This window comes from Pleurodeles waltl, chromosome 7, assembly GCF_031143425.1.
Source record: "Pleurodeles waltl isolate 20211129_DDA chromosome 7, aPleWal1.hap1.20221129, whole genome shotgun sequence".
Lineage (NCBI taxonomy): Eukaryota > Metazoa > Chordata > Amphibia > Caudata > Salamandridae > Pleurodeles > Pleurodeles waltl.
The window spans coordinates 1,188,414,445-1,188,425,546 of NC_090446.1; the positions used below are offsets into that span (position 1 = coordinate 1,188,414,445).

An 11,102-nucleotide genomic window follows, 5' to 3' on the forward strand; every position below is an offset into this window, starting at 1 on the left:
TGAGATCTGTTGCACCACAATTTCCCTGAGAAGTCAGAATGTCATGTGCATGGCTGCCTCAAATCACTGCCACTTTTAGGGACTGGTGAAGTACTGCTATCTGGCTGGAATGGTTAGGCTGACAGTTGTCAGACAGAGTGGAATTGGGCTCAGTTCCCCACAGCCTGGTGGTGCTGCCGGCGAAATCCAGCAGTCTCATTTAGTATAATGAGAACCAGCCTCGACAATCCAGACTGTTGAAACTCCAGAGAGTTTGAATGTGGCAGCTTGACTGCTGCTTAATGCTCTGAGGCGATCGCCCACGGGTCCTGCTCTCGCCAAATTGCATAGGCTTCCCCTGGGAAGACAGTGTCCTTCAAAGTTATGTGCTACTGCCATAGAATATTGAATAGGAAAGGAAAGGGCCTCGCTATCTGCAGTTTTTTGTCAAACCTTATATGCCTGGCAGAAGACTCAGATCTGCAGGGGCCTTCGTAGCTTGTATTCCTGCGGTGAAAAGGGCATGCATGGGAGGTTTTTCTTTTAGTTTTTTTTAGTCTCCAAAGTGTGGAATTCCTGCCCTCGGTCACTCAGACAGGAAAGCACTGAATTAGCCTTATGAAAAAAAACTAAAAACTTGGCTATTTAGACAGTCCTAAGTAGTTAAATGCGGAGCATGCCTCCTCGGTTCTGCATCCAAGAGTGAAACCTCAGTGTGGAAACACTTTGGTAGTAGTGAGCAGGCACTTTATAAGTTACTTTATTAACAGTAATAAATTTGTTAGGCATGATGGTGTCCTACATTGCAATAGTTCCTCATGCTTGATTACACATGCATCCCTTACGGCAGTGCCTACCACCATAGTAGTCTCAAGTGGAGGGTCTATGGGAGGATCTAGTGTTGATTTGGGGCTGTACACATTGCTTTCTCTACAGTGGTGGAATACCAACACCCTGTTGCAGAGACAGCCCTTGCTAGACCCAGTTCCACAGGAGACCATCACCACAGACGCTTCGCTCACAGGATGGGGAGTGCATCTACAACATCATGCAATACAGGGCCTGTGGTCACCTGTGCACCAGGGCCTACCCATCAAGCAACTAGAATTACTAACTATTCAGTTTGCTCTTCAGGCATTCCTTTCACTCATTCACAACAAGGTAGCTTTTGTCCGTATGGATAACCCCATGGGCATGTTATACCTACAAAAGGAAGAGGGCACACACTTGCCCCAGCTGTCTGCTCTAGCCCACAGCATCTGGAGGTGGGTGATACAACAGAAGGTGCAGTTGGCCATACAATATATTCCAGGTCTGGACAACGACTTGGCTGACCTCCTCAGAAGGACATATCAACAAGTCCACGAGTGGGAACTCCCGCAAACCTACTCATTTACTTCTGGCGGTAGGTGTTTCCTCACATAGGCCTGTTCGCCACCACTGGGAACACAAATGCTCAAACTTGGCCTCCCACACGCACAGTCCAAGGGCAGTGCAGTATGGATGGATTGGTCAGGGATATTTGCTCACTCTTTTATGCCTGTCCTGCTCCTAACATTTGTAGTTTGCAAATTGAGGCAGGCATCCCTTACTCTCATCCTAGTAGCCTCAACCTGAGCAAGCCAGCCTTGGTGCGCCTCTCCACTGGAACTCCCTTTAGTTCTCCAACAGGCATGATCTTCTCACCCAAAACAACCAAACTTTCTGGGACCCCAATCCACACCAGCTCAATCTTCCAGTCTGGTTCCTGAGGTCATTGAGTTTGGTTATTTCAGACTATCAGAAAATGTATGAATGTTCTTCCTGAAGCACACAGGCCTGCTAAGCAGCCACATGGAAGTGTTTTGTACACTGTTGCCTTCCAAAGCATATCAATCCTCTCACACCCTTGGTTTCAAGTCATTGTCTGTTACCTTCTTCACCTTCAGCAGTCAGGTCTTGCCTACACATCTATTCGATTACACCTGCCTGCTGTAGCTACTTACCTACAGATAGACAGCACACTTCATTCTTTAGGCTACCAGTCATTGATGCCTTAAGCGGGTTATCCTACCACAGAAGAGGAACCTTTCTTTGATGTTCATCCAGATATGGTGGTCATCAGAACCAGTCTCAGATTTTTCCACAAGGTGGTTTCCACTTTTCATCTCAAGCAAACTATTGAGTTGCCAGTTTTCTTTCCGCATCCAGAGTCTGTAGCAGAATGTGCCTTGCATACCATGGTTCTCAAAGTGCTTTATTGTATTATGTGGATAGAACAAAACCCTATCATAAGACACAAAAACCATTCATGTTCTACTCCAAGCCATACTAAGGGCATGCCATTTCCAAGGCACTGATTACTTGTTGGCTTGTGTACATAACAAGTGTACTCAAACTTGTTATGCGAAAGCTAAAAGGTCCCTACCTGCCCCTTCCAGACCCCATTCCACTCGCAAAAAGGGTCTTCTATGGCTTTCTTAGAAAACATACAACTATATGACATCTGTAAAGCAACTACTTAGTCCACTCCTCACTTTTACTAAACTTTACTGTGTGAATTTCCTGGCCTGACAACAAGCTAGATTTGGCCAGGCTGTTTTAAGCACACTGTTTCTATCTTTTGCAACATCTTCTGGCTAAGCCAGTGCTGTTGGAGAGGACTGCTTTACAGTCTGTGTGCAACACGTGTACCTACAGCTACATATGCCATAAACTGAAAATGTTACTTACCCTGGAAGCATCTGTTTGTGGCATGTAGTGCTGTAGGTTCACTTGTACCCACCCTCCTCTTTGGATGCCTGAGGTCAGTTGCAGATACTCTTTCTTTAATTCTTTACTCTGCACGGTCATCTTTCCTGTATCTCTATACTCCATCTACAACCTCGACCTCTGGGCGGGACAATCATTCTGACCATAGAGCTGATGCCCATGCGCATTGTCTACAGTAGGTGGAATCACCGCACCTCGTGATTCGAAAAGACTCTTTCCAACAAAAATAAGTTGCACATATCCAGACCCAACACTAGATGATAGAAGTAGGCACAATATGTGTATCTACAGCACTACATATCAGGAACAGATGCTTTCGTGGTAAGTAACATTTTCATTTTGGTCTCTCTAAGACTGTTACTGGTTCCTTAAATTAGGTTGGTACACAGCTCAGACACATGCTGGCCCACCAGACTTCAAATCTTTGAATGCCTTCTAAATCTCCTAAAAGTTAGCAGTTTCCTTGATACATTTGGCCGGTTTAGGCAAACTGTGCTGCAGGGTTCACATTGCTTTATTGCTGTCACTCTTCCTCGAGAGTGCTTCACTTATCTTTTTTTAACTGCATATTGCTTTGGTGCGGTCCCAGCACTTCTCTCAATAAACAATACAACTTCCACTTCTTCAGATCACTGCAGCATATTTCTCCAGTTCTTGGGGTTTGGTCCCATCCCTTATAGGAAGACCACAACATATAGAGTTCAGTTAATGGGGGAAAAAACGTTTTTTTTCTACGCTGGTGCAGACAAGGTCACCTTTTACAAGTCCTGAAGAAATCAGACGTTACCACATGTGACCAATACTCAACCACAAATTTAAGCATTGGTATGAGGCCAGGAAGAACCAGAGCTTTCTTTTCTAGCATTTACCTTTAATTATACAGATAAAATACATACATTTGTAGTCTGAGCCAACCTTTGTAATCTAAGCCAACCTTGGTTAAAGACATCTAGTGGGCCAGGTATGTGCATTAAACTTATACTGCCTAGACCTGCAGAATTGCGGTTGTTAAGGTGACCTGACAATGTACTCTGGCGAAAAAGTTAAGTCTGGTGCTAGTAGAAAACTAACAGGCTTTGAATATGGAAATGAGACATCCGCATGCAGGGTCAGCTGCAGTTTCTTTGAGACAGAATTCCAGGGATGGCAACATGTAGGTGGCCATGTCTTGAACATGGGCAAATACAATTGGCCATGTTCCACGTAAGTACACAGTACCTCCTATCCCAGACTCTGAACAGGTCAGCTAGTCACACCATTCTGTCTAGTAAGCAATATACCTCTTACACTGCACCCACACCTCTAAGGGGTAAACTAAGGACCCCAGTTTTGAAGGTCTACACAGATGTTAGAAAAGGAGGCCTAAGGCCATTAGCCAACCCAAGGGTACTTGTAAAAAGACAATGTCTTTGAATTAGAATTGAGTTGCTTTGAACCATGAGTAACCCAAGACTGTGATTAGGGGTGCACACCTGTTCTAGCAGAGCAGCAGGTCCCAGTGCTCGAGTTGTAACATATGCAGGTATCATGAAGCATTGCCAGTGGTCTTAGCTTGTCAGATCCACAAATGGAACAGGACTGCACAGCTCTGTTTACTGACTCAAAGCATTTGGCTGAGGAGATAGTTATCTTCTGCTATTTTAATACAGTCCACCTGGATGCTCACAAGATCAGCGTGATTGCAGCACATTGCTTGCCTGAAAAAAGTGTTTTTTGCTTTTTGAAATGTATGAATTATTTTTTTGTTTTTAAATGTATAATTGAAAGCCATCGGATTTTAAGGTTAGGAAACCTCAAAAAATATACCAATGAAGTTCTCTAAAGGTAAACACTGAACAGAACAAACCTCAGTAATCTGATTTGACCTTTTACTGCTGCTGTTACATTTGATTTTCATACCTTAAAATAATCCGTTGGTTGACATAAGTGGGATACAAACAACTTATAAGATGGTAAATAAAACCATGAATAGAAATTGAAAAAACACTGAACTGTCTTGATCGTACTGTGAAAGGGGATCACATTGGTGCTTAAGATGTTGGTTATCCCACTAACATAGTGGAGAAGTGTGGCTCAATGGTTAGAGCGGCAGACCCTGAAGCAGAGATCTGGCTCAAGACCAGGGTTCAAGTCCCGCTTCGGCAGGTCTTGGGCTCAATTCCCCTTGACCAGATAATTCTCGCCTCGGTGCCTAATCTAATTCATGGATCCCACTCTGCAACTCGGGGCAATAGCTTGCTTAATCTCCACAACGGCCCCAACAACGCTTGGATGCCTGGCTTCACCCTGGGGGTGCTCAGGAGTGGGCGCCTCACAGGGAAAAGCCAGGAGGGGTTCCATAGCGGTATGAGTACAGTGCCTTGAGACCCTAACGGGTGAGTAGTGCGCTATACAAGTGCTAATTTACATTTTTTTTTACATTTTACATAATTTTGGGGATCTCCTCTCTGCACATCGCCACTTAGGACTTTAGCTCCACACAATCGGAGCAAAGGAGTTTACCATAGTAGCCGCAAGCATTTCCCTCCTCTGGCAAGTATTTAATAAAAATGTCTGATTGCGGAACTGCGGTTTGAGTGTCCTCCTGTCACAAGAGTAGCAGTGGTAAATAGCCCTGGCTGCCCAGAGTCATTTATCGGAAAAGGCCTGGAGATTGCTGCTCATCTTGGCTTGGAATGGACAGGCTCTTGTTCAGGCGTTATTAGACCTATAATTCAGACCAATGCATTATTTAAATTATTAGGGTGAATTGTTAAGTTCGAATCTAGCCACAATGGCAGCACAGTGTTTTACAAAGTATACAGACTACATACTGAAACAGCGGCGTAACACAAAATGTTATGCAGGGCCCCTGAGCTTCTCATATCTCACAGATATTCAGTGGCCTTGGGTGGAATGCCAGTCTTTGTGCTGCAGGGGCCTGTGTTATACACCTGGAAGCACAATTACGCGAGTTTAAAATTGGCATGCTGCAGTGCCTTTTTTGGCCTTTTGGGACCAACCTCCTGGGTAATATGTGCTAAGGAAATCAGCCTTCCTGAAACCATTCATCAAGAATATACTTAAAAACTGAACTACGATGTTGTAAAGTGAGGTTATGTGCTGAGCGCAACCAATTTTTGGATGTCATATTTTGAAAACTAGTGAAGACATTTGTTAAAAATAGTAGCCTGCTTTTGAGCAGAATGTTTCAGTAGCTATTGAATCTTGCTGGTTTGAGCCCTACAGCAAGATAACGCCAAGGTGGCTGCAACTCGAGATGCTTAACTGTGCCCTCTGCTCATTTGTTCTGCAGTAAAGCCCTGGTTGTTCTACTGCACTGTTTTAACTAAAGAGTGTTTTTTTCCACTATTTTAATTAACATTATATTTCTTGCTGGTGTCTAGGCTGCCTCAATGGAAAAGGTCAAGCTCAGACAGATGATGGGAAACCAGACCGGGCCTTACTGCAGCAGATGGAGGAAATCTACACCAGCATTCCCATCCAGCTTCCTGAGACCAATCCCCACGTGCAGCGGCTTTACCAAGACTGGTTGGAAGGTAGTGACTCCCACAAGACTAAGGAGACGCTACACACGAGCTATAGCACCACCAGCCAGACCTCCACCAGCATGGATATCAAGTGGTGACACAAATTTTGGTGGCTCTCAGGAGAGCCGGTTGCCCACCTTTGTCCTAACACAACATTGAAAAACTCTGAACTGGAAATCTCTATGCAATTCCGAACCTAGCACATTGGTTTCTTGGACCATTTTCACTCATCCTACCAAATTCTCTGACTTGGAGCCATGCGTTTCGGAAGTCGGAATACAATATTGTCTCCATACCTGTCCTTCCCTACCCTTCCACCCCTCCCCTTGAGATCACTGATCTGGTACAGTCTAGCTTATACATGAATTCCCTTGTCGGCTTGGGGAGAGGGACAGATTGACGGGGGAGGAAGTGTCCCGCTGTCATGGTTTTCAAATGTTTTGCGTTGTCTTTGTCTTGCATGAAAAGACATTTCGCTTCTTTAGTAAAATTAGCTTTTGTCTCCATTAACCAAATAAAAAGGGTGAGTATATGCGAGAAATTTCTGTTTCAAGAACATTCTGTTGAAAAGTGTCATCCCTTTAAGTCAACTCGTGTTTTGTGGTTGTCTGTACTTTGGTTATCTGATGATAAAAAAGAAAGCCAATTTGATCTTTGCATGGTTAGATATTTCAATTTGAGGTATGTGATTTGCTTTACAATTTGAGCAGGTTACTGAAGATATTACTAAGGACTGTCCGCAAAGCATATTTTTTATGAATTTATTTTTATTTCCTCATCAACACAGTGCGCTTATTTTGTGCTTCTATCCCTTTACCCCCAAGGATGTGCCTTCACTTCCAAAACACCTGGTGACAGCAGTGCATATCTATAAACTAAAATTGGCCTACAAATCATGGGATTTTGCAATCACATAATATATCTTCTGTTTCACATAATTAAAAAAAAACTCCAGTAATCTTAAGCGAAAGTGGCGATTGGCGCTTATGGAAGAGCTCTCAGTAGAGCACCAGAGAGCAAATGAGTGTGTTGAGCATTCTGAGATTCTGCCTGATTTCTCAAATCCACCTTTCTCCCTTTCCTGCTTTCAGGAAAGTTAGACCCAAAGAGGGAAGTGAAACACACTGAACAACACAGTGAACAAACAAATATCCCGAAACTATAACTCAAAATCACAATGAAAATTTGATTGTGGGTCTGTAAAAAAAAAAAAAAAAAAAAAACGGTTGCTACTGGAAGAAGAATTTCCACACTTTGAGCATCTCATGTAAGCAAAGCTTCTTCAAATAGGGAAAACTAGGTGTGCCATTGCTATGGAGAGCCTAGCACATGCAGCATAATAACCACCCAATTCACCCCTACATGTTCAAGAGTGCAGAATTGGTCAGACATGTCTTCTTAAAAGCAAACTGTAATCATGATATTTTAATGGCTTTGATCGCCTTGCAGTTTTATTTTGACTTTCAAACATTATTATTTATTTAATAATAAAATGCTTTATTGATATTTCCATGATCTTTAAGCTCAGAAGACGTTTTGGCATTTAAGCATCGCTTTCAGTCCACACAAGTAGCATGGCTTAATTTATAGATCCACTTTTGCTTTGTGCAACTATTCTAGATTCACACGTTGTGCATCATCCAGTCATCTCGTTGTTGGGTCCAGAAAAACATGCTTGTTATGCAATCTGTTTATTTCGGGCATCAGTCATATATGTTGATGAAGTCCTAAATGATCCCAAAATGCCTAACTACATGACCATCATTTTTAGATTTATTTTAATTTCTTTGCTGGTTCAGATGCACATACAAATTTGGAGAAAATATGTAAAAACTTACTTTTGGCTTTAGGACAGATACACTGGAGTAAATTGGCCATCAAACACATTAGGGTCATGGTTCTGCATCAATCATGTGCTATAACGTCAAAGTCAGATATCAACAAAATATTTTGCACAGCACTCTTGTTTTTGTCTGTCAAAAGGACAGTCTTTAGGTTTTGCCTTTAGTGTAGTCACTGGTAACCACAGGCCAATCATCATGTATGAAATGTGTGTTTACCCCTGACCTATGATACATTGGGGTGCAAGGCTTAGGCAGTCTCAAGCCAAACGCTTTGAAAACACTGGAGGATAAAGAGTAGGCTTATCACACACTGATGAGGATGGCTTAGAAGCAGGATAAAGCTTAACAATTTTAACCCAGATCATGATGACGAAACCAAGATTGTTACTTTACAAGCTATGTACTGGCTTTAAAGCAACAATTATAAAAAGAGGTCTGACTCAGCTTCCAAGAGGCATGATCAAGACCAACCAAGTAAATCGAGAGTAACTTGACAAAACATACTGAGTCCTAAAAGTCAAGAATGAAAAGTTTACAAAGACTTATGGAGTCAAATAAAGACTTTATGATATAATATTTGCATCCCAAAATCAACATGGGCAGAGACTGATAGGTCTCCCTCAAGTAATGGACGCTTCCTCAAGTGAGTTGAGGGAGTACCCATGAGTAAAGAGAGCTAGGAGCATTATCCAGTGGCTAAACCATGCACACCACCAGATCACGTGCAAGATGTTCATCAGAATTACTTATAGGATTCTTGTGAGGAGGATTTAGGGGCAGAAGTGTGTGATGAAGGGAAGGCTTGGGGAGATATTAATACACAATCTCCAGATCACTGCCATGAATGCTTTCTTGCTCACCCATACCATACTGTCACAAGGAGGGTGGCAGAGAATGACCATGTGCAACTTGAAGAATTGTGCTTTCTTTTTAGAAACTCTTGGTCACAGGAAGAGGAAAGTCATTGTTTGCCTTTGGTAGGCTAGTATTTTACAACATAAAAAACATTCAACGCAGTTATGCCAAAGGTGAAGAAAAAAACAGGGCATCACAGAGCGATCCAATTGTATATGCACTCATATAGAGCCATTCATTTACTTGCTTTGCTGCCAGAAAGAGAGCTTTAAATGTATAAGCTCCCACTGGTTCACACCCTGACAAGGAAAGAAAAAAAGGTGATAATAATGCAATATAGTATTGCTAATTATTTTCCAACTGCGCTAAGCCGTTAAAACAATCAATAAATGGAAGAAGTACTCGAGAACCGTTCTGATTAGTATCAGAACAGAGCTTAGCACTAGTTCAGGAGGGTAAAACCATCTTCATCACTTGTTGACTCCCTACACTAGATGCAGCTGATACTTTGCTTTGTCAATTAAGTACTACTCAGTGATCAGAAGACATCCTGTGTTACTTTTTTAGGCTGCAAAACAGAAGTGTACGCAAATGACATAAAGTCGCTGCTAAATGATAAGCAGTATTTTTTTTTTTTTAAGTGTAAATTCATATTTATTTAATATTTGTGTAGCACTGGAAAAACTTAAAATATAATAAAAAATTAAAACTATGGTCTAATTCTATTAAACTGCCAAGAGGGGCCTGCTAGCAGAAATTTAAAAAATGTATTAACCGCAACAGTGCAGCCTAATATAATATCTACCAAAGAGAGTCACAATTAACATAACATTCCAAAAAGGCAATTTTTTGACATGCGATATGAATTTAATAAATATAATTTATAATTGTGAGTTATCCCCCTTCATTATTGCAATATCTAATTCCAAGTGTGATGAACTTCAGCAAAGCCATTATATGGCAAGTTTCAAAATGAAAGGGCAGATGCAACCAGTATGAGTTAATGTCTCCGGCCTGTGTATGCACAGTCTACACTCTTTGGTAGTGCCTGAGTTCTAAGGTGGAATAAATTCCTTCTATTAAGCAAGCCACACTTTAAACACATGAATTTAATTTTTAAAACTGAGCTTTGGCATGGTGAATAGGACTGGCCTTTTGCATAGCTGTCATACTATATATCCCTAAGTCACAAGCAACAACTTGAAAAGGGGTGACAATCAACACAGCAAAAGGGATTGCCACTCCAAGTCCACAAAGGGTTCAGGCATTTCACAATGTAATACAGGCCACGTATCCAAAACAAAAAATACAAGTCAAAATGGTGATGAAACTTCTAGGCATGATGTCCTCATGCCTAGCCATTGTTCCAAACGCAAGGTTGCACATGCGGCCCTTACAACAGTGCCTAGCATCACAATGGTCACAGGCACAGGGTCAACTTCTAGATCTGGTGTTGGTAGACTGTCAAACATACACCTCGCTTCAATGGTGGAACAGTATAAATTGAATCCAAGGGCGGCCTTTCCAAGACCCAGTGCCACAATATGTAATAACGACAGATGCCTCCATGATAGGGTGGGGAGCACACCTCAATCAACACAGCATCCAAAGACAATGGGACACTCAGCAAAAACAGTTTCACATAAATCACTTAGAACTATTGGCAGTGTTTCTAGCGCTGAAAGCATTTCAATCCATAATAAGCCACAAAAACATTCTTGTCAAAACAGACAACATGACAACGATGTATTACCTAAACAAACAGGGAGGGACACACTCAACACAGTTGTGTCTCCTGGCACAGAGAATATGGCATTGGGCGATTCACAACCACATTCGCCTAATAGCACAATTTATTCCAGGAATTCAGAATCAGTTAGCAGACAATCTCTCTCGGGATCACCAACAGATCCACAAATGGGAGATTCACCCCCAAATACTGAACACTTACTTCCAGGGTTGGGGAACACCACAAATAGATCTATTTGCAACAAAGGAAAACGCAAAATGACGAAACTTCGCATCCAGGTACCCACAAGATCAGTCTCAGGGCAATGCGTTATGGATGAGTTGGTCAGGGATATTTGCTTACGCTTTTCCCACTCTCCCACTCCTTCCATATCTGGTAAACAAGTTGAGCCAA

The 11,102-nt window shown here is 42.2% G+C and overlaps 1 protein-coding gene across 3 annotated transcripts in view; it reads left to right on the top strand.

Moving 5' to 3' along the window:
• Positions 1-6,801, top strand: part of NARF (nuclear prelamin A recognition factor) — a 252,638-nt gene extending 245,837 nt beyond the window's left edge. For 2 of the 3 annotated variants that reach the window (XM_069200293.1, XM_069200294.1), the window contains exon 12: positions 6,117-6,801. In XM_069200293.1, coding sequence (XP_069056394.1) covers positions 6,117-6,358 — 242 coding nt within the window. In that variant the 3' untranslated portion in view covers positions 6,359-6,801. The remainder of the gene's footprint in view (positions 1-6,116) is intronic. The other variant, XM_069200295.1, reaches the window with a different exon arrangement.
• Positions 6,802-11,102: the final 4,301 nt, after the last annotated feature.